This window comes from Oncorhynchus masou, unplaced genomic scaffold (assembly GCF_036934945.1).
Source record: "Oncorhynchus masou masou isolate Uvic2021 unplaced genomic scaffold, UVic_Omas_1.1 unplaced_scaffold_558, whole genome shotgun sequence".
NCBI lineage: Eukaryota > Metazoa > Chordata > Actinopteri > Salmoniformes > Salmonidae > Oncorhynchus > Oncorhynchus masou.
Window position 1 is genome coordinate 327,614 of NW_027011997.1, and position 25,360 is coordinate 352,973.

General features: G+C 48.7%; 1 protein-coding gene across 1 annotated transcript in view; it reads right to left on the minus strand.

The window, feature by feature from the left end:
• The window catches only part of LOC135536109 (dynein axonemal heavy chain 6-like), a 193,352-nt gene that overhangs the window by 131,144 nt on the left and 36,848 nt on the right, over positions 1 to 25,360 (minus strand). Inside the window, 16 exon segments of the mRNA XM_064962498.1 lie at positions 2,025 to 2,151; positions 2,382 to 2,489; positions 7,165 to 7,313; positions 7,402 to 7,569; positions 8,266 to 8,403; positions 8,759 to 8,920; positions 12,435 to 12,590; positions 12,852 to 12,977; positions 13,190 to 13,300; positions 14,013 to 14,177; positions 18,856 to 19,084; positions 19,242 to 19,338; positions 19,434 to 19,614; positions 20,592 to 20,804; positions 20,884 to 20,934; positions 23,906 to 24,061. Coding sequence (XP_064818570.1) covers positions 2,025 to 2,151; positions 2,382 to 2,489; positions 7,165 to 7,313; positions 7,402 to 7,569; positions 8,266 to 8,403; positions 8,759 to 8,920; positions 12,435 to 12,590; positions 12,852 to 12,977; positions 13,190 to 13,300; positions 14,013 to 14,177; positions 18,856 to 19,084; positions 19,242 to 19,338; positions 19,434 to 19,614; positions 20,592 to 20,804; positions 20,884 to 20,934; positions 23,906 to 24,061 — 2,337 coding nt within the window.

Here is a 25,360-nt window from a genome sequence, read left to right on the forward strand (position 1 = left end):
GGGTTACAACCACACATAGATCACCTGGAGGGAGAGGAAGGGTTACAACCACACAGAGATCACCTGGAGGGAGGGAGAGGAAGGGTTACAACCACACAGAGATCACCTGGAGGGAGGGAGAGGAAGGGTTACAACCACACATAGATCACCTGGAGGGAGAGGAAGGGTTACAACCACACATAGATCACCTGGAGGGAGAGGAAGGGTTACAACTACACACAGATCACCTGGAGGGAGAGGAAGGGTTACAACCACACATAGATCACCTGGAGGGAGAGGAAGGGTTACAACCACACATAGATCACCTGGAGGGAGAGGAAGGGTTACAACCACACAGAGATCACCTGGAGGGAGGGAGAGGAAGGGTTACAACTACACAGAGATCACCTGGAGGGAGGGAGAGGAAGGGTTACAACCACACGGAGATCACCTGGAGGGAGGGAGAGGAAGGGTTACAACCACACATAGATCACCTGGAGGGAGAGGAAGGGTTACAACCACACAGAGATCACCTGGAGGGAGGGAGAGGAAGGGTTACAACCACACAGAGATCACCTGGAGGAGGGAGAGGAAGGGTTACAACCACACGGAGATCACCTGGAGGGAGGGAGAGGAAGGGTTACAACCACACAGAGATCACCTGGAGGGAGGGAGAGGAAGGGTTACAACCACACGGAGATCACCTGGAGGGAGGGAGAGGAAGGGTTACAACCACATGGAGATCACCTGGAGGGAGGGAGAGGAAGGGTTACAACCACATGGAGATCACCTGGAGGGAGGGAGAGGAAGGGTTACAACCACACAGAGATCACCTGGAGGGAGGGAGAGGGAGGGTTACAACCACACAGAGATCACCTGAAGGGAGGGAGAGGAAGGGTTAGGTAGGGTCGGTCAGTCAGTACCTTGTGCGTCATGCTGGGTAGGGTCAGGCAATACCTTGTGCGTCATGCTGGGTAGAGTCAGTCAGTACCTTGTGCGTCATGCTGGGTAGGGTCAGTCAATACCTTGTTGGTCATGCTGGGTAGGGTCAGTCTGTACCTTGTGCGTCATGCTGGGTAGGGTCAGTCAGTACCTTGTGCGTCATGCTGGGTAGGGTCAGTCAGTACCTTGTGCGTCATGCTGGGTAGGGTCAGTCAGTACCTTGTGCGTCATGCTGGGTAGGGTCAGTCAGTACCTTGTGCGTCATGCTGGGTAGGGTCAGTCAGTACCTTGTGCGTCATGCTGGGTAGGGTCAGTCAATACCTTGTGCGTCATGCTGGGTAGGGTCAGTCAGTACCTTGTGCGTCATGCTGGATAGGGTCAGTCAGTACCTTGTTGGTCATGCTGGGTAGGGTCAGTCAGTACCTTGTGCGTCATGCTGGGTAGGGTCAGTCAGTACCTTGTGCGTCATGCTGGATAGGGTCAGTCAGTACCTTGTTGGTCATGCTGGGTAGGGTCAGTCAGTACCTTGTGCGTCATGCTGGGTAGGGTCAGTCAGTACCTTGTGCGTCATGCTGGGTAGGGTCAGTCAGTACCTTGTGCGTCATGCTGGGTAGGGTCAGTCAGTACCTTGTTGGTCATGCTGGGTAGGGCCAGTCAGTACCTTGTGCGTCATGCTGGGTAGGGTCAGTCAGTACCTTGTTGGTCATGCTGGGTAGGGTCAGTCAGTACCTTGTTGGTCATGCTGGGTAGGGTCAGTCAGTACCTTGTGCGTCATGCTGGGTAGGGTCAGTCAGTACCTTGTGCGTCATGCTGGGTAGGGTCAGTCAGTACCTTGTGCGTCATGCTGGGTAGGGTCAGTCAGTACCTTGTTGGTCATGCTGGGTAGGGCCAGTCAGTACCTTGTGCGTCATGCTGGGTAGGGTCAGTCAGTACCTTGTTGGTCATGCTGGGTAGGGTCAGTCAGTACCTTGTTGGTCATGCTGGGTAGGGTCAGTCAGTACCTTGTGCGTCATGCTGGGTAGGGTCAGTCAGTACCTTGTTGGTCATGCTGGGTAGGGTCAGTCAGTACCTTGTTGGTCATGCTGGGTAGGGCCAGTCAGTACCTTGTGCGTCATGCTGGGTAGGGGCTGCAGGTTGCGTTTCACTAGAGACTCCAGGATGGTGGTTTGGAGAACACCGTAGTCATGTTCAGGGATGGAAACGCCAGGGAACAGGTCAGACATGATGCCACTAGAGCAGAGAACACACAGACACAGAGCCGTCATATGGACAAACACAGACTACGGAGTCTGCAGTAAGGCATGATGAGGCATGATGAACGTATAACAGTGGAACGTTCTATTCTTCTCCATAGTGCTGTAACATTAGCTGTGGGACACCATTGGTTTGTGTGTGTGTGTGTGTGTGTGTGTGTGTGTGTGTGTGTGTGTGTGTGTGTGTGTGTGTGTGTGTTCTCTCACCCAAAGAGCGCAGCATCGTCTGTGAGGAACTTGGGCAGATTGGAGTCTCTCAGAGCCCTGATCAGAACCACGTCTTCACTCAGGTGGGGGTTCTCTCTCTTCAGAGAGCTGTCGGGGGTCACACGCACACATAATACATTCTCTATAAATGTGTGGGTCCCTCTCTCTTCAGAGAGTCAAAATCTCATATTTTTTCAATTAATTTTCAAAACAATGAAAAGGATAAGCAATTTACAGTATTTCAAATGTATTTAACTTTAAATCACTTCCTGAATTGACTGACTTCCAATTTGGAATTGTCTAAAGGTCGCTGAACTGAATGCATCACCGGGTCGTCTAAAGGTCACTGAACTGAATGCATCACCGGGTCGTCTAAAGGTCACTGAACTGAATGCATCACCGGGTCGTCTAAAGGTCACTGAACTGAATACATCACCGGGTCGTCTAAAGGTCGCTGAACTGAATGCATCACTTTAAACACACTCACCATCTCTCTGTTACACACAAACACACATGCAGACACACACAGCTTGGTTGGAGGTTGTTAGGTAGAAGTGAATTCCTCTCCTCTCTCCTCCTGTCTCTCTCTTTACTCTGCCTGTCATCCTCCCTCCCTCCCTCCTTTCCCAGAGCTCGGGTAATCAAGGTGGATGATGATTCCCCAGTGACTGTTCACCAACCCATTCATTAATACTGTGTGGTGCTATAACACACACACACACACACAGGGTGATAATGGCAGGCCCATTACATTGGATTTACAGAGGTAGTAAAAAGTGAATGAGGCAGACAGAAGAGGGTGGCTCTAAACAGTCAGAGGGCTTGTTACTCACACACCTGTAAAATGAACAGCTCACCCTGTGACAAGACAATAGCTGCGTGAGTCAATCTGGGATGAAGCGTGATGGATGAGACAGACAGGGGACATCACTACCACATCTAGACCAGGAGCGTGATGGATGGGACAGACAGGGGACATCACTACCTCATCTAGACCAGGAGCGTGATGGATAAGACAGACAGGGGACATCACTACCACATCTAGACCAGGAGCGTGATGGATGGGACAGACAGGGGACATCACTACCACATCTAGACCAGGAGCATGATGGATGGGACAGACAGGGGACATCACTACCTCATCTAGACCAGGAGCGTGACGGATGGGACAGACAGGGGACATCACTACCTCATCTAGACCAGGAGCGTGATGGATGGGACAGACAGGGGACATCACTACCACATCTAGACCAGGAGGATGATGGATGGGACAGACAGGGGACATCACTACCACATCTAGACCAGGAGCGTGATGGATGGGACATCACTACCTCATCTAGACCAGGAGCGTGATGGATGGGACAGACAGGGGACATCACTACCACATCTAGACCAGGAGCGTGATGGATGGGACATCACTACCTCATCTAGACCAGGAGCGTGATGGATGGGACAGACAGGGGACATCACTACCACATTTAGACCAGGAGCGTGATGGATGGGACAGACAGGGGACATCACTACCACATTTAGACCAGGAGCGTGATGGATGGGACAGACAGGGGACATCACTACCACATCTAGACCAGGAGCGTGATGGATGGGACATCACTACCTCATCTAGACCAGGAGCGTGATGGATGGGACAGACAGGGGACATCACTACCTCATCTAGACCAGGAGCGTGATGGATGGGACAGACAGGGGACATCACTACCACATCTAGACCAGGAGCATGATGGATGAGACAGACAGGGGACATCACTACCACATCTAGACCAGGAGCGTGATGGATGGGACATCACTACCTCATCTAGACCAGGAGCGTGATGGATGGGACAGACAGGGGACATAACTACCTCATCTAGACCAGGAGCGTGATGGATGAGACAGACAGGGGACATCACTACCACATCTAGACCAGGAGCGTGATGGATGGGACATCACTACCTCATCTAGACCAGGAGCGTGATGGATGGGACAGACAGGGGACATCACTACCACATTTAGACCAGGAGCGTGATGGATGGGACAGACAGGGGACATCACTACCACATTTAGACCAGGAGCGTGATGGATGGGACATCACTACCTCATCTAGACCAGGAGCGTGATGGATGGGACATCACTACCTCATCTAGACCAGGAGCGTGATGGATGGGACAGACAGGGGACATCACTATGTCATATGACTACATCTAGACCAGGAGCGTGATGGATGGGACAGAGGGGACATCACTACCACATCTAGACCAGGAGCATGATGGATGAGACAGACAGGGGACATCACTACCACATCTAGACCAGGAGCGTGATGGATGGGACATCACTACCTCATCTAGACCAGGAGCGTGATGGATGGGACAGACAGGGGACATCACTACCACATTTAGACCAGGAGCGTGATGGATGGGACAGACAGGGGGACAGAGCGTGTGGATGGACAGAGGGGACATCACTACCACATTTAGACCAGGAGCGTGATGGATGGGACAGACAGGGGACATCACTACCACATTTAGACCAGGAGCGTGATGGATGGGACAGACGAGGACATCACTACCACATTTAGACCAGGATCTAATGATGCAACTTTGATTGAACAGGGACATCACTACCACATCTAGACCAGGAGGATCTGAATGATGTCATCTTTAATATGATGTTGATACAGTGCCTCAGTCCTTCCTGTCAGGGAGCTGTCATGTGATGAGGAACGGGTCAGTAGACCAGGCAGGATGTCATATGCTACTATCTTATTCTCTCTGAGTCAGCCCTGCAGTAGAGAAAACAAGGCTTTCCCTAGACCGTCTAGTCTGCTCTTCCTGTCACCATTTTGCACTGTGTCACTCTCAGCTTTGACAATTTGGCCTGTGTCCCAAATGGCACCTTATTCCCTATATAAAGCTAGCACCCCCTGTAGTGCACTGCATAGGATTATAGTGCCATTGGGGATGCACCCTAGAGGGGATTTGCATTGAAGTGGCTGTATAGCACCCCTGTGGGTCCTACCCATGCATAAGGGTAGCAGGGTTCTGGGTAGAGGGTTCTGGGTAGAGGGTTCTGGGTAGAGGGGGATCTGTAAACGGCACTATGAGGATACAACTGAATATCGTTTCAATCTGATTTGTACATAAAGTGACCTGTCAGATACCGGCTGGTGGTTTTGATTGAATAGAGTTCTGTTTTTCTCTCTGTGTCCTACCTGGTCATGACGAGTTCAAAAGTACCTTGTTTTTACCCCCAAAATCTAACAGATACCGGTTTGCAACTTTGATTGAACAGGGTACAACGTTGTGTCCTACCCTAGACCAGGATAGAATAGCACCCCCTGTGGGTCCTACCCTAGACCAGTATAGAATAGCACCCCCTGTGGGTCCTACCCTAGACCAGTATAGAATAGCACCCCCTGTGGGTCCTACCCTAGACCAGTATAGAATAGCACCCCCTGTGGGTTCTACCCTAGACCGGTATAGAATAGCACCCCCTGTGGATCCTACCCTAGACCAGTATAGAATAGCACCCCCTGTGGGTCCTACCCTAGACCGGTATAGAATAGCACCCCCTGTGGGTCCTACCCTAGACCGGTATAGAATAGCACCCCTGTGGGTCCTACCCTAGACCGGTATAGAATAGCACCCCTGTGGGTCCTACCCGAGACCGGTATAGAATAGCACCCCCTGTGGGTCCTACCCTAGACCAGTATAGAATAGCACCCCCTGTGGGTCCTACCCTAGACCAGTATAGAATAGCACCCCCTGTGGGTCCTACCCTAGATCAGTATAGAATAGCACCCCCTGTGGGTTCTACCCGAGACCGGTATAAAATAGCACCCCCTGTGGGTCCTACCCTAGACCAGTATAGAATAGCACCCCTGTGGGTTCTACCCGAGACCGGTATAGAATAGCACCCCCTGTGGGTCCTACCCTAGATCAGTATAGAATAGCACCCCCTGTGGGTTCTACCCGAGACCGGTATAAAATAGCACCCCCTGTGGGTCCTACCCTAGACCAGTATAGAATAGCACCCCTGTGGGTCCTACCCTAGACCAGTATAGAATAGCACCCCCTGTGGGTCCTACCCTAGACCAGTATAGAATAGCACCCCCTGTGGGTCCTACCCTAGACCAGTATAGAATAGCACCCCCTGTGGGTCCTACCCTAGATCAGTATAGAATAGCACCCCCTGTGGGTTCTACCCGAGACCGGTATAAAATAGCACCCCCTGTGGGTCCTACCCTAGACCAGTATAGAATAGCACCCCCTGTGGGTCCTACCCTAGACCAGTATAGAATAGCACCCCCTGTGGGTCCTACCCTAGACCAGTATAGAATAGCACCCCCTGTGGGTCCTACCCTAGACCAGTATAGAATAGCACCCCCTGTGGGTCCTACCCTCGACCGGTATAGAATAGCACCCACTGTGGGTCCTACCCTAGACCAGTATAGAATAGCACCCCCTGTGGGTCCTACCCTAGACCAGTATAGAATAGCACCCCCTGTGGGTCCTACCCTAGACCAGTATAGAATAGCACCCCCTGTGGGTCCTACCCTAGACCAGTATAGAATAGCACCCCCTGTGGGTTCTACCCTAGACCAGTATAGAATAGCACCCCCTGTGGGTCCTACCCTAGACCAGTATAGAATAGCACCCCCTGTGGGTCCTACCCTAGACCAGTATAGAATAGCACCCCCTGTGGGTCCTACCCTAGACCAGTATAGAATAGCACCCCCTGTGGGTCCTACCCGAGACCGGTATAGAATAGCACCCCCTGTGGGTCCTACCCTGCCATGACGAGGACAGACTTGACGGCCCTCATGCCGAAGTCGTAGTGGTCCTGTTGGGAGAGCTGCTCAGAACACAGCTTGTACATCTGGGTCATCTTACGGGCCAGAGTCTTACTGGACTCAAAACCCTCAGAGTAGAGGATCACCTAGAGGAGGAGAGGATGGAAGTCAATGATCTGGTCCCCAGCTACAAATGCCCTCAGCATCGTAACACATCCCCAGCCCCCCAGTTACCTCAGCGATCAGGGCATAGTTGGGCACCATCATGGCTATGGGTCTGAACAGGGCTTTGAGGTTGTCAGGGAGCTCAGTGCGTCCAGCGTAGCCCGGGTTCATAGTGATGAAGGCAGCACATGTCATCACCAGCCTGATCTCTCTGCCCTCAAACATGAACCTGGACAGCTTCAAGACAGAGACCACATGACACGGAGGACTGAGCCGGGTTGTGAGCATCTACCGTGCCGTTTACTTAGGTAGGGTACACATCACCGTGACAACAGGAACAACACATCACCGTGACAACAGGAACAGACCATTCTGTTAGTTAAACTACCTCTGTTTACACTGAGGTCTGAAGAAACAGACCTGATATCCAGGCTTTAGTTCAGAGGGCTAACAACTTCTTCAGCCGAGCGGACAACAACCTTGCCTGACTGGTGTGATGGATGGAGGTTAGAACTAGGAAGGCTGTGGGTGACCAGGTGTAGCTGTACCTTGGCCATATTCACATTGTGGATGGTGGTGAGTTGTAGGTACCAGTTTATACTGTATTTGTGATATATTCCAGCAATAAGTCCCGAGGAGATGTGGTTATTGGCCAATATACCACGGCTAACGGCTGTTCTAAAGCACGACGCAACGCAGGGCGCCTGGATACAGCCCTTATATTGGTCATATACCACAAACCCCCGAGGTGCCTTATTGCTATTATAAACTGGTTATTAACATAATTAGAGCAGCAAAAATACACTTTTTGTCATACCGGTAGTATACTGTCTCATATACCACGGATTTCAGCCAATCAGCATTCAGGGCTCGAACCACCCAGTTTCTAAATGTAAAGATATTGGGACAGACAGGGGAAAGGGGAGGGTATACCTTGGCCATCTTGGCATTGCGGATAGTAATGAGTTGCTGGGCGATGACAGACAGCACCTCGATATCGATGCGGTTAAACTCATCAAAACAACACCAGGCCCCTGATTGGGCCAGACCACTGAAGAACTTCCCCATCATCTACAACACAGACAGGTGATTGGTTAAGCAGATAGCAGGAATAAAACAGGATCCTTCATTATGAAGAAGGTCCACTGCTGTGGTGACACTGTCCCCTAGTGTTAGTGTCTGGGTAAAACACAGACAATAGGAGAGAGAGAGACAGAGGGTTAGGATGAGAAGGGAAAAGGAAGAGGGGAGAGGACAGGGTTCCCCAAACTCCGTTTGGTTCTTGCCCCAGCACTACACAGCTGATTGAAATAACCAACTCATCATCAAGCTCTGATTATTTGACTCAGCCGTGCAGTGCTGGTGCAGGACTGAGTTTGGGAAACCCTGGAATAGAAGGTTCTGTGCTGGTCAGTCTAATCAGTACCTTGTAGTCCAGTCCATCAGAACAGTTGAAGACGACACACTGGATGGACAGAGCCTTGGCCAGGTCCTTAGTGGTCTCCGTCTTCCCTGTTCCAGCTGGGCCTGCTGGAGCCCCACCAAGGTCTAACTGAAGAGCCCCCATCAGACACAGGTAGCAACGATCCTAGAGACATACAACGGGTTAATGGGTGGAGAGATCCTAGAGAGAGACATACAACGGGTTAATGGATGGAGAGTTCCTAGAGAGAGACATACAACGGGTTAATGGATGGAGAGTTCCTAGAGAGACACATACAGCGGGTTAATGGATGGAGAGATCCTAGAGAGACACATACAGCGGGTTAATGGATGGAGAGTTCCTAGAGAGAGACATACAACAGGTTAATGGATGGAGAGATCCTAGAGAGACACATACAATGGGTTAATGGATGGAGAGATCCTAGAGAGATACAACAGGTTAATGGATGGAGAGATCCTAGAGAGACACATACAATGGGTTAATGGATGGAGAGATCCTAGAGAGATACAACAGGTTAATGGATGGAGAGATCCTAGAGAGAGACATACAACGGGTTAATGGATGGAGAGATCCTAGAGAGATACAACAGGTTAATGGGTGGAGAGATCCTAGAGAGATCCTAGAGATACAACAGGTTAATGGATTGAGAGATCCTAGAGAGAGACATACAACGGGTTAATGAATGGAGAGATCCTAGAGAGATACAACAGCTTAATGGATGGAGAGATCCTAGAGAGACACAACAGCTTAATAGAGAGATACAACAGGTTAATGGAGAGATCCTAGAGAGAGACAGGAGATACAGAGAGATCCTAGAGACATACAACGGGTTAATGGATGGAGAGATCCTAGAGAGACACAACAGGTTAATGGGTGGAGAGATCCTAGAGAGACACAACAGGATTAATGGGTGGATGGAGAGATCCTAGAGAGACAACAGGTTAATGGGTGGAGAGATCCTAGAGAGACACAACAGGTTAATAATCCTAGGAGACAACAGGTTAAGAGATCCTAGAGAGATACAACAGGATAATGGATGGAAAGATCCTAGAGAGACACAACAGGTTAATGGGTGGAGAGATCCTAGAGAGACAACAGGTTAATGGGTGGAGAGATCCTAGAGAGACACAACAGGTTAATGGGTGGAGAGATCCTAGAGATCCACAACAGGTTAATGGGTGGAGAGATCCTAGAGAGACAACAGGATAATGGGTGGAGAGATCCTAGAGAGACACAACAGGTTAATGGGTGGAGAGATCCTAGAGAGACAACAGGTTAATGGGTGGAGAGATCCTAGAGAGACACAACAGGTTAATGGGTGGAGAGATCCTAGAGAGACAACAGGTTAATGGGTGGAGAGATACTAGAGAGACACAACAGGTTAATGGGTGGAGAGATCCTAGAGAGACAACAGGTTAATGGGTGGAGAGATACTAGAGAGACAACAGGTTAATGGGTGGAGAGATCCTAGAGAGACACAACAGGTTAATGGGTGGAGAGATCCTAGAGAGATACAACAGGATAATGGGTGGAGAGATCCTAGAGAGACACAACAGGATAATGGGTGGAGAGATCCTAGAGAGACAACAGGTTAATGGGTGAAGAGATCCTAGAGAGACAACAGGTTAATGGATCCTAGAGAGACAACAGGTTAATGGTGGAGAGATCCTAGAGAGACACAACAGGTTAATGGGTGGAGAGATCCTAGAGAGACACAACAGGTTAATGGGTGGAGAGATCCTAGAGAGATACAACAGGATAATGGATGGAGAGATCCTAGAGAGACACAACAGGTTAATGGGTGGAGAGATCCTAGAGAGACACAACAGGTTAATGGATGGAGAGATCCTAGAGAGACAACAGGTTAATGGGTGGAGAGATCCTAGAGAGACACAACAGGATAATGGGTGGAGAGATCCTAGAGAGATACAACAGGATAATGGATGGAGAGATCCTAGAGAGACACAACAGGTTAATGGGTGGAGAGATCCTAGAGAGGCATACAATGGGTTAATGGATGGAGAGATCCTAGAGAGACACAACAGGTTAATGGGTGAAGAGATCCTAGAGAGACACAACAGGATAACGGGTGAAGAGATCCTAGAGAGATACAACAGGATAATGGATGGAAAGATCCTAGAGAGACACAACAGGTTAATGGGTGGAGAGATCCTAGAGAGATACAACAGGTTAATGGATGGAAAGATCCCACAGAGACAAAACGTGTTTGTGGAATTTCTTTCCTTCTTAATGCTAATCAGTTGTGTTGTAACAAGATAGGGGTGGTATACAGAAGATATCCCTATTTGGTAAAAGACCAAGTCCATATTATGGCAAGAACAGCTCAAATAAGCAAAGAGAAACTACAGTCCATCATTACTTTAAGACATGAAGGTCAGTCAATCAGGAAAATTAAGAACTTTGAAAGTTGCTTCAAGTGCAGTCGCAAGAAAGGAGGAAAGGAAGACCCAGAGTTACCTCTGCTACAGAGGACAATATCATTAGAGCTACCAGCCTCAGAAATTGCAGCCCAAATAGATGCTTCACATAGTTCAAGTAACAGACATCTCAACATCAACTGTTCAGAGGAGACTAAGTAAATCAGGCCTTTGTGGTCGAATTGCTGCAAAGAAACAACTACTAAAAGGACACCAATAAGAAGAGACTTACTTGGGCCAAGAAACACGACCAATGGACATTCGACTGGTGGAAATCTGTCCTTTGGTCTGAAGACTCAAAATTTTAGATTTTTGGTTCCAACCGTCATGTCTTTGTGAGACGCAGAGTAGGTGAACGGATGATCTCTGCATGTGTGGTTCCCACAGTGAAGCACGGAGGAAGAGGTGTGATGCTGTGGGGGTGCTTTGCTGGTGAAACTGTCTGTGATCTACTTAGAATTCAAGGCACACTTAACCAGCATGGCTACCACCACATTCTGCAGCGATACGCCTCCCATCTGGTTTGAGCTTAGTAGGACTATTTGTTTTTCAACAGGACAATGACCCAACACCCCTCCAGGCTGTTTAAGGGCTATTTGACCAAGAAGGAGAGTGATGGAGGGCTGCATCAGATGACCTGGCAACCACATTACCAAACCTCAACCCAGTTGAGATGGTTTGGGATGAGTTGGACCGCAGAGTGAAGAGCAGCCAACAAGTATTCAGCATATGTTGGAACTCCTTCAAGACTGTTGGAAAAGCATTCCAGGTGAAGCTGGTTGAGAGAATGCCAAGAGTGGGCAAAGCTGTCATCAAGGCAAAGGGTGGCTACTTTGAAGAATCTCAAATATAAAGTATATTTTGATTTGTTTAACTTTGAGACACGGGGGAACATGGGCATGCTAATCAAGGCATTCTGACACATGTTTCCCAACGTCGTGCTTTTCTGATTTCCCCATACAGTCTGATGAGTGAAAATGTCCCGAAGTGCAGGTGCGCGCACACACACACACACACACACACACACACACACACACACAATCATGCACAGAAGGATACCATCTGCAATGTCTTAGACTGTTGCTTTGATACATTGTTTGTCACTGTGTGTGTGTGTGTGTGTGTGTGTGTGTGTGTGTGTGTGTGTGTGTGTGTGTGTGTGTGTGTGTGTGTGTGTGTGTGTGTGTGTGTGTGTGTGTGTGTGTGTGTGTGTGTATTACCGTGAGTGGGGTGATGACGAGGCGAGGGCAGGCCCCCAGGTATTCATATCCATAGATGTAGGTGGACAGAGCCATCCTGGCCACACAGTTATCTAGGTCCAAGTCCCAGTAGTAACGCAGCTGCCTCTGCCACTCAAAGTTACTGCTGGAGTCAACCTACACACACACACACACACACACACACACACACACACACACACACACACACACACACACACACACACACACACACACACACACACACACACACACACACACACACACACACACACAGAGCCTTGGTCACTAATCAAGGCCAAATAAACAGGACATAAACTGTTATTTTTGATCAGACAAGTTGGATTTATGTAAAACAATATTTTTTGAATGAACTACACTTCCCATGATGCAGTGGGTGGTTTGCAGTCCTTACAGTACCTTCCGGGCCACGAGGTCTGTGACAATGTCCCTGGCGTGCACGTCTACGGTGATGAGAGCTGTGATGATGTTACGGTGCAGGGTGGGGAGTTGGCCTCGAACCAGGGCTGCTAGGGCATTCAGCCTCTATAGACAGACAGACAGACAGATAGATAGATAGACAGACAGACAAGTAGGGAGGCAGGCAGACAGACAAGCAGACAGACAGACAGACACGAGGAGAATCATCAAATGATAAAAAACCAAAGTATTTCTATGAAGATCTATGAAAACATCTCTGTGTCAAGGTGTTGTCACCACTGTAGGCTGTTGAAAACAGTCATTGTGGACGGTCGTACATCAATGTTGACATATTCAAAGTCCTGCAGGGCCATGAAGTGGTCGTGGTCTCCCTCCAGACAGCCGTCCAGGTCTCTGCACCACATCAACTGACTGATAGTTAACACCACCTGGTGGACACAGAGGAACACTGCAGCTGGACATTAATGTCTTACAGACACCTGATAGTTAACACCACCTGGTGGACACAGAGGAACACTGCAGATGGACATTAACCTCTTCCAGACACCTGATAGTTAACACCACCTGGTGGACACAGAGGAACACTGCAGATGGACATTAACCTCTTACAGACACCTGATAGTTAACACTACCTGGTGGACACAGAGGAATACTGCAGCTGGACATTAACCTCTTACAGACACCTGATAGTTAACACCACCTGGTGGACAATGCAGCTGGACACCTGATGGTTAACACCACCTGGTGGACACAGAGGGACACTGCAGCTGGACATTACCCTCTTACAGACGCCTGATGGTTAACACCACCTGGTGGACACAGAGGAATACTGCAGCTGGACATTACCCTCTTACAGACACCAGGTTTACAACACATGATAATCATACAATAGGAATTCATTCATTTCTTTAGAGGCAACTCTCGTTGTTTGCTCTGGTAGTCAGCGATGGAGGTGTGTGTGTGTGTGTGTGTGTGTGTGTGTGTGTGTGTGTGTGTGTGTGTGTGTGTGGAGGTTAGTGTGTGTGTGTGGAGGTTAGTGTGTGTGTGTGTGTGTGGAGGTTAGTGTGTGTGTGTGTGTGTGTGTGTGTGTGTGTGTGTGTGTGTGTGTGTGTGTGTGTGTGTGTGTGTGTGTGTGTGTACCTGTGAGGGGTGTCCAGCCACCACCCACTCCTCTCGTTCTTTGCTCTGGTAGTCAGCGATGGAGGCCTTGCTGAGGCGGCGGAGGGAAGAGAACATGGCCTCCTCTACTTTACCCAGCCAGTCCTCTACGTTACCACGCGCCTTCAGACCTTTAGCCAGGCCCACCTACACACACACAGAATGAACACACACAAATACACACCAAATATTGTAATGGAAGTCAAGGATTACATTTTCATTAAAAACTTTGTTACGTCCATCTTGACGTCTGAAGATCCATCGCCAGTGACAGTGAAACAATCAACAGAGAGAAAGACAGGGACCATGACCAGTATATTACCTACCTTCTCCTTCAGGTGAGACCATGACCAGTATATTACCTACCTTCTCTCCTTCAGGTGAGACCATGACCAGTATATTACCTACCTTCTCTCCTTCAGGTGAGACCATGACCAGTATATTACCTACCTTCTCTCCTTCAGGTGAGACCATGACCAGTATATTACCTACCTTCTCTCCTTCAGGTGAGACCATGACCAGTATATTACCTACCTCTCTCCTTCAGGTGAGACCATGACCAGTATATTACCCTACCTTCTCCTTCAGGTGAGACCATGAGACCAGTATATTACCTACCTTCTCCTTCAGGTGAGACCATGACCAGTATATTACCTACCTCCTCTCCTTCAGGTGAGACCATGACCAGTATACCTTTCTTCTCTCCTTTACCATGACCAGTATATTACCTACCTTCTCCTTCAGGTGAGACCATGACCAGTATATTACCTTCTTCTCTCCTTCAGGTGAGACCATGACCAGTATATTACTTCTACCTTCTTCTCCTTCAGGTGAGACCATGACCAGTATATTACCTACCTCCTCTCCTTCAGGTGAGACCATGACCAGTATATTACCTACCTTCTCTCCTTCAGGTGAGACCATGACCAGTATATTACCTACCTTCTCCTTCAGGTGAGACCATGACCAGTATATTACCTACCTACCTCTCCTTCAGGTGAGACCATGACCAGTATATTACCTACCTCCTCTCCTTCAGGTGAGACCATGACCAGTATATTACCTACCTCCTCTCCTTCAGGTGAGACCATGACCAGTATATTACCTACCTTCTCTCCTTCAGGTGAGACCATGACCAGTATATTACCTACCTTCTCTCCTTCAGGTGAGATCATGACCAGTATATTACCTACCTCCTCTCCTTCAGGTGAGACCATGACCAGTATATTACCTACCTTCTCTCCTTCAGGTGAGACCATGAACAGTATATTACCTACCTTCTCCTTCAGGTGAGACCATGACCAGTATATTACCTACCTACCTCTCTTTCAGGTGAGACCATGACCAGTATATTACCTACCTCCTCTCCTTCAGGTGAGACCATGACCAGTATATTACCTACCTTCTCTCCTTCAGGTGAGACCATGACCAGTATATTACCTACCTTCTCTCCTTCAGGTGAGACCATGACCAGTATATTACCTACCTTCTCTCCTTCAGGTGAGACCATGACCAGTATATTACCTACCTCCTCTCCTTCAGGTGAGACCATGACCAGTATATTACCTACCTCCTCTCCTTCAGGTGAGACCATGACCAGTATATTACCTACCAGTATATTACCTACCTTCTCTCCTTCAGGTGAGACCATGACCAGTATATTACCTACCTTCTCTCCTTCAGGTGAGACCATGACCAGTATATTACCTACCTTCTCTCCTTCAGGTGAGACCATGACCAGTATATTACCTACCTTCTCTCCTTCAGGTGAGACCATGACCAGTATATTACCTACCTTCTCTCCTTCAGGTGAGACCATGACCAGTATATTACCTACCTTCTCCTTCAGGTGAGACCATGACCAGTATATTACCTACCTTCTCTCCTTCAGGTGAGACCATGACCAGTATATTACCTACCTCCTCTCCTTCAGGTGAGACCATGACCAGTATATTACCTACCTTCTCCTTCAGGTGAGACCATGACCAGTATATTACCTACCTTCTCTCCTTCAGGTGAGACCATGACCAGTATATTACCTACCTTCTCTCCTTCAGGTGAGACCATGACCAGTATATTACCTACCTTCTCTCCTTCAGGTGAGACCATGACCAGTATATTACCTACCTTCTCTCCTTCAGGTGAGACCATGACCAGTATATTACCTACCTTCTCTCCTTCAGGTGAGACCATGACCAGTATATTACCTACCTTCTCTCCTTCAGGTGAGACCATGACCAGTATATTACCTACCTTCTCTCCTTCAGGTGAGACCATGACCAGTATATTACCTACCTTCTCTCCTTCAGGTGAGACCATGACCAGTATATTACCTACCTTCTCTCCTTCAGGTGAGACCATGACCAGTATATTACCTACCTTCTCTCCTTCAGGTGAGACCATGACCAGTATATTACCTACCTTCTCTCCTTCAGGTGAGACCATGACCAGTATATTACCTACCTTCTCTCCTTCAGGTGAGACCATGACCAGTATATTACCTACCTTCTCTCCTTCAGGTGAGACCATGAGTATATTACCTACCTTCCTCTCCTTCAGGTGAGACCATGACCAGTATATTACCTACCTTTCTCCTTCAGGTGAGACCATGACCAGTATATTACCTACCTTCTCCTTCAGGTGAGACCATGACCAGTATATTACCTACCTTCTCCTTCAGGTGAGACCTGACCAGTATATTACCTACCTTCTCCTTCAGGTGAGACCATGACCAGTATGCTACCTTCTCCTTCAGGTGAGACCATGACCAGTATATTACCTAACTCCCAGGTGAGACCATGACCAGTATATTACCACTTCCTCAGGTGGACCTGACCAGTATATTACCTGGGGGTTCCTGGTCTCAGGTGAGACCATGAGTATATTCCACCTCCTCTCTTCAGGTGAGACCATGGAAGTATAACCTGGGAGGTGGTACAGATAGACCTACCTTCTCTCCTTGATTCATGAAGTATATTCCAACCTTCTCTCCTTCAGGTGAGACCATGACCAACACATGAGACTTCCTTCAGGTGGAGACCATGACCAGTATATTATCCTGGTCCTTCAGGTGAGACCATGACCAGACAACACCTTCTCACTACCAGGTGGAAGATGACTCTGAGACCTTCAGTATATTACCTACCTTCTCCTCCAGGTGAGACCATGACCAGTATATTACCACTTCTGGATCTTCAGGTGAGACCATGACCAGTATATTTACCTTCTCTCCTTCAGGAAGACCATGACCAGTATATTACCAGACTCTCCTTCAGGTGAGACCATGAAGTATATTACCTACCTTCTCTCCTTCAGGTGAGACCATGACCAGTATATTACCTACCTTCTCCTTCAGGTGAGACCATGACCAGTATATTACCTACCTTCTCCTTCAGGTGAGACCATGACCAGTATATTACCTACCTCCTCTCCTTCAGGTGAGACCATGACCAGTATATTACCTACCTCCTATCCTTCAGGTGAGACCATGACCAGTATATTACCTACCTTCTCCTTCAGGTGAGACCATGACCAGTATATTACCTACCTTCTCTCCTTCAGGTGAGACCACAACCAGTATATTACCTACCTTCTCTCCTTCAGGTGAGACCATGACCAGTATATTACCTACCTTCTCTCCTTCAGGTGAGACCATGACCAGTATATTACCTACCTTCTCTCCTTCAGGTGAGACCATGACCTGTATATTACCTACCTCCTCTCCTTCAGGTGAGACCATGACCAGTATATTACCTACCTTCTCTCCTTCAGGTGAGACCATGACCAGTATATTACCTACCTTCTCTCCTTCAGGTGAGACCATAACCAGTATATTACCTACCTCCTCTCCTTCAGGTGAGACCATGACCAGTATATTACCTACCTTCTCTCCTTCAGGTGAGACCATGACCAGTATATTACCTACCTTCTCCTTCAGGTGAGACCATGACCAGTATATTACCTACCTTCTCTCCTTCAGGTGAGACCATGACCAGTATATTACCTACCTTCTCTCCTTTAGGTGAGACCATGACCAGTATATTACCTACCTTCTCTCCTTCAGGTGAGACCATGGTATATTACCTACCTCCTCTCCTTCAGGTGAGACCATGACCAGTATATCTCCTTCAGGTGAGTGAGACCATGACCAGTATATTACCTACCTTCTCTCCTTCAGGTGAGACCATGACCAGTATATTACCTACCTTCTCTCCTTCAGGTGAGACCATGACCAGTATATTACCTACCTTCTCCTTCAGGTGAGACCATGACCAGTATATTACCTACCTTCTCCTTCAGGTGAGACCATGACCAGTATATTACCTACCTTCTCCTTCAGGTGAGACCATGACCAGTATATTACCTACCTTCTCCTTCAGGTGAGACCATGACCAGTATATTACCTACCTTCTCCTTCAGGTGAGACCATGACCAGTATATTACCTACCTTCTCTCCTTCAGGTGAGACCATGACCAGTATATTACCTACCTCCTCTCCTTCAGGTGAGACCATGACCAGTATATTACCTACCTCCTCTCCTTCAGGTGAGACCATGACCAGTATATTACCTACCTTCTCTCTCTCAGGTGAGACCATGACCAGTATATTACCTACCTTCTCTCCTTCAGGTGAGACCATGACCAGTATATTACCTACCTTCTCTCCTTCAGGTGAGACCATGACCAGTATATTACCTACCTTCTCTCCTTCAGGTGAGACCATGACCAGTATATTACCTACCTTCTCTCCTTCAGGTGAGACCATGACCAGTATATTACCTACCTTCTCTACTTCAGGTGAGACCATGACCAGTATATTACCTACCTTCTCTCCTTCAGGTGAGACCATGGCCAGAATGTCGTTGCTGTAGACCTTCTCCTGCTCTCCGTCTGCAGGCTGCGTTGTCATGGCGCCGGGGGGCGGAGGGGGCAGCAGGGCGAACTCCAGGCGGGCGATAGCATCAAAACACTTCCTGAGGTGGGGCTGGACGGCCTGGGGGTTCCTGGTCTGAGCCAAGATCTCCAGGAGCTCATCGTTGGACAGGAAGTAGAACCTGGGACGGACCGAGAGACGGACGTGATTATGATTCATGAAGTGTCTTCCAACATTTCACCACAGGGAACATCACAACACAGTGAGACTTAACCAAGTGGTTCAGACGTTGACCACCAATCCTGGTCCTAGAGAGATACATGCAGACAACACAGTACCTGGGGAAGATGACTCTCTTGGACTCCAGGTAGGCCTCCAGACACTTCTGGATCTGGTCTAGCAGGGCGTTGTTGTTCTGGAAGATCTCCAGCAGACCTGTAGAGAGACAAAGAGAACAGGGGGGGGGGTGATACCCCCTTCTCTCTCTCTCTGAGTGTGTGAGTGTGTGTGTGAGAGAGAGAGTGAGTTACCTGGCTGTGTAGCAGCCCTCAGAGCATTGGGAAGCCTGTTGACCTTCCTCATAATCTCCTTCCAGGACTTGTCCACCTGGAGGAACATCTTGGCTTCAGCAGGAAGCTGTCTCTGGATGTCTGGAGCACTGAAGATACTCTCCAGATACAGCCAGTTACGCTGACAAGTCAGCCACTCTTCCTACAGGAGGGAGGGAGGGAGGGAGGGAGGGAGGGAGGGGGAGAGGGAGGGGGTTATATTCTGGAGCACTGAAGATACTCTCCAGATACAGCCAGTTACACTGACAAGTCAGCCACTCTTCCTACAGGAGGGAGGGAGGGAGGGAGGGAGGGAGGGAGGGAGGGAGGTTATATTCTGGATCACTGAAGATACTCTGCAGGTACAGCCAGAGAGAGAAAGTAAGAAAGACAAGAAAGAACAAAATGAAGAGAAAAATAGAGAGAGAAGGGTAGAGGGGGAGAAGGAGGAGAGAATTACCTAGCATTTGATACATGACCATTAGCATTTGATACATGACCATTAGCATTTGATACATAACCATTAGCATTTGATACATGACAAATAGCATTTGATACAAGACCATTAGCATTTGATACATGACCATTAGCATTTGATACATGACCATTAGCATTTGATACATGACAAATAGCATTTGATACATGACCATTAGCATTTGATACATGACCATTAGCATTTGATACATGACCATTAGCATTTGATACATAACCATTAGCATTTGATACATGACAAATAGCATTTGATACATGACCATTAGCATTTGATACATGACCATTAGCATTTGATACATGACCATTAGCATTTGATACATGACCATTAGCATTTGATACATGACCATTAGCATTTGATACATGACCATTAGCATTTGATACATGACCATTAGCATTTGATACATGTCCATTAGCATTTGATACATGACCCTCAGCATTTGATACATGACCATCAACATTTGATACATGACCATCAGCATTTGATACATGACCATTAGCATTTGATACATGACCATTAGCATTTGATACATGACCATTTGACGTATAAAACAGCATCATCACACAGTCCCATCCATCTGATCTGGTCTCTAGTCTCTCACCTGGACTTTAGCCAAAACAGTAAATGAATGTGATTGGTCTGGGTCTCACCAGTGTCTGGCTGAAGAGGTTGAGCTGCCTCTGCCACTCGTCTACTCTGGTCTTGATGGGGCCGACGTAGCGAGAGGACGCCACCGTGGCCATGTTGATGGTACTGTCATCCAGCAGCACCTGGATGTCATCCGTTCCTCCCAGGATGAACAGGTCTTTAGAGTCCCGGTGGGAGAGAACCGGAAACTCCGTGCTCTTCCAGGAATCCTCAACCTGCACAGTGGGCTTGAGTTTAGACAATAGGAATGACAGGAAGTAGGACTCCAACATGTTCTTCCTGGGTCTGTCCTACCTTTTTAAGGATGGTCTCCAGCGATGCCTCTCCTGAAGCCTGTCCTGACACCTGGAAGAGGAGAACCAGACTGGGTCAAACACTTCACTGTACTGCTTCTGTTTGGTTCACCTGCTACAACGGAATGGATACATACAACTACATCAACACGTCTGTGGTTGGTACCTCCTGTATGTCCATGTCATAGCAGATGTTACCTCCTGTATGTCCATGTTATAGCAGATGTTACCTCCTGTATGTCCATGTCTTAGCAGATGTTACCTCCTGTATGTCCATGTCATAGCAGATGTTACCTCCTGTATGTCCTTGTCACAGCAGACGTTACCTCCTGTATGTCCATGTCATAGCAGAGGGAGGGTGGTACCTCCTGTATGTCCATGTCTTAGCAGATGTTACCTCCTGTATGTCCATGTCATAGCAGATGTTACCTCCTGTATGTCCTTGTCACAGCAGACGTTACCTCCTGTATGTCCATGTCATAGCAGAGGGAGGGTGTTACCTACTGTATGTCCATGTCTTAGCAGATGTTACCTCCTGTATGTCCATGTCTTAGCAGATGTTACCTCCTGTATGTCCATGTCACAGCAGATGTTACCTCCTGTATGTCCATGTCACAGCAGACGTTACCTCCTGTATGTCCATGTCATAGCAGACGTTACCTCCTGTATGTCCATGTCATAGCAGACGTTACCTCCTGTATGTCCATGTCATAGCAGATGTTACCTCCTGTATGTCCATGTCATAGCAGACGTTACCTCCTGTATGTCCATGTCATAGCAGAGGGAGGGTGTTACCTCCTGTATGTCCATGTCATAGCAGATGGAGGGTGTTACCTACTGTATGTCCATGTCATAGCAGAGGGAGGGTGTTACCTCCTGTATGTCCATGTCATAGCAGATGGAGGGTGGTACCTCCTGTATGTCCATGTCATAGCAGAGGGAGGGTGTTACCTCCTGTATGTCCATGTCATAGCAGATGGAGGGTGTTACCTCCTGTATGTCCATGTCATAGCAGAGGGAGGGTGTTACCTCCTGTATGTCCATGTCATAGCAGATGGAGGGTGTTACCTACTGTATGTCCATGTCATAGCAGAGGGAGGGTGTTACCTCCTGTATGTCCATGTCATAGCAGATGGAGGGTGTTACCTCCTGTATGTCCATGTCATAGCAGAGGGAGGGTGGTACCTCCTGTATGTCCATGTCATAGCAGACGTTACCTCCTGTATGTCCATGTCATAGCAGATGTTACCTCCTGTATGTCCATGTCATAGCAGATGTTACCTCCTGTATGTCCATGTCATAGCAGAGGGAGGGTGTTACCTACTGTATGTCCATGTCATAGCAGACGTTACCTCCTGTATGTCCATGTCATAGCAGATGTTACCTCCTGTATGTCCATGTCATAGCAGATGTTACCTCCTGTATGTCCATGTCATAGCAGAGGGAGGGTGTTACCTACTGTATGTCCATGTCATAGCAGATGGAGGGTGTTACCTACTGTATGTCCATGTCATAGCAGAGGGAGGGTGTTACCTCCTGTATGTCCATGTCATAACAGATGTTACCTCCTGTATGTCCATGTCATAGCAGAGGGAGGGTGGTACCTCCTGTATGTCCATGTCATAGCAGACGTTACCTCCTGTATGTCTATGTCATAGCAGATGTTACCTCCTGTATGTCCATGTCATAGCAGAGGGAGGGTGTTACCTCCTGTCTGTCCATGTCATAGCAGAGGGAGGGTGTTACCTCCTGTATGTCCATGTCATAGCAAAGGGAGGGTGTTACCTGCTGTATGTCTATGTCATAGCAGATGTTACCTCCTGTACGTCCATGTCATAGCAGATGTTACCTCCTGTATGTCCATGTCATAGCAGAGGGAGGGTGGTACCTCCTGTATGTCCATGTCATAGCAGATGGAGGGTGGTACCCCCTGTATGTCCATGTCATAGCAGAGGGAGGGTGTTACCTCCTGTATGTCCATGTCATAGCAGAGGGAGGGTGTTACCTGCTGTATGTCTATGTCATAGCAGATGTTACCTCCTGTATGTCCATGTCATAGCAGATGTTACCTCCTGTATGTCCATGTCATAGCAGATGTTACCTCCTGTATGTCCATGTCATAGCAGAGGGAGGGTGTTACCTACTGTATGTCCATGTCATAGCAGAGGGAGGGTGTTACCTACTGTATGTCCATGTCATAGCAGAGGGAGGGTGTTACCTCCTGTATGTCCATGTCATAGCAGAGGGAGGGTGTTACCTCCTGTATGTCCATGTCATAGCAGAGGGAGGGTGTTACCTCCTGTATGTCCATGTCATAGCAGAGGGAGGGTGTTACCTACTGTATGTCCATGTCATAGCAGAGGGAGGGTGTTACCTCCTGTATGTCCATGTCATAGCAGATGGAGGGTGTTACCTGCTGTATGTCCATGTCATAGCAGAGGGAGGGTGTTACCTGCTGTATGTCCATGTCATAGCAGAGGGAGGGTGTTACCTGCTGTATGTCTATGTCATAGCAGATGTTACCTCCTGTATGTCCATGTCATAGCAGAGGGAGGGTGTTACCTACTGTATGTCCATGTCATAGCAGAGGGAGGGTGTTACCTCCTGTATGTCCATGTCATAGCAGAGGGAGGGTGTTACCTCCTGTATGTCCATGTCATAGCAGAGGGAGGGTGTTACCTCCTGTATGTCCATGTCATAGCAGATGGAGGGTGTTACCTCCTGTATGTCCATGTCATAGCAGATGTTACCTCCTGTATGTCCATGTCATAGCAGAGGGAGGGTGTTACCTACTGTATGTCCATGTCATAGCAGAGGGAGGGTGTTACCTCCTGTATGTCCATGTCATAGCAGATGGAGGGTGTTACCTCCTGTATGCCCATGTCATAGCAGAGGGAGGGTGTTACCTCCTGTATGTCCATGTCATAGCAGATGGAGGGTGTTACCTACTGTATGTCCATGTCATAGCAGAGGGAGGGTGTTACCTCCTGTATGTCCATGTCATAGCAGAGGGAGGGTGTTACCTCCTGTATCGCTTCGCTGTAGCTGAAGATGTTGAGTCCCTCCAGAGAGGCCAGAGTTTGAGGTTCCTCCAGGAGACTGGCCTCTATGACGGCCTCCAGAATCTCCCAGTGTCTGCCCTTCAGACACGGGTTACGCAGGTCTGTGATCACTGGGAGCTGGAGGGAGAGAAGACACACACGTTACACACACACACAGCCAGGTAACACACACACACACACCCACAGCCAGGTAACACACACACACACACACACCCACAGCCAGGTAACACACACACACACACCCACAGCCAGGTAACACACACACACACACACACCCACAGCCAGGTAACACACACACACACACCCACAGCCAGGTAACACACACACACACCCACAGCCAGGTAACACACACACACACACCCACAGCCAGGTAACACACACACACACACACACAGCCAGGTAACACACACACACACACCCACAGCCAGGTAACACACACACACACACACCCACAGCCAGGTAACACACACACACACACCCACAGCCAGGTAACACACACACACACACACACACACCCACAGCCAGGTAACACACACACACACACACACCCACAGCCAGGTAACACACACACACACACACACACCCACAGCCAGGTAACACACACACACACACCCACAGCCAGGTAACACACACACACACACCCACAGCCAGGTAACACACACGTTACACACACACACAGCCAGGTAACACACACACACCCACAGCCAGGTAACACACACACACACACACACCCACAGCCAGGTAACACACACACACACACCCACAGCCAGGTAACACACACACACCCACAGCCAGGTAACACACACACACACACCCACAGCCAGGTAACACACACGTTACACACACCCACAGCCAGGTAACACACACGTTACACACACCCACAGCCAGGTAACACACACGTTACACACACCCACAGCCAGGTAACACACACACGAACACACAGCCAGGTAACACACACACACACCCACAGCCAGGTAACACACACACACACACCCACAGCCAGGTAACACACACACACACCCACAGCCAGGTAACACACACACACCCACAGCCAGGTAACACACACACACACACACACCCACAGCCAGGTAACACACACGTTACACACACACACAGCCAGGTAACACACACGTTACACACACCCACAGCCAGGTAACACACCCACAGCCAGGTAACACACACACACCCACAGCCAGGTACACACACACACACACCCACAGCCAGGTAACACACACAGCCAGGTAACACACACACATCCTGAGTGTACAAAACATTAGCAACACCTTCCTAATATTGAGTTGCACCCCCTTCTGAACTCAGAACAGTCTCAATTCGTCAGGACATGGACTCTACAAGGTGTTGAAAGATTTCCACAGGGAAGCTGGCCTAAGTTGACTCCAATGCTTCCCACAGTCG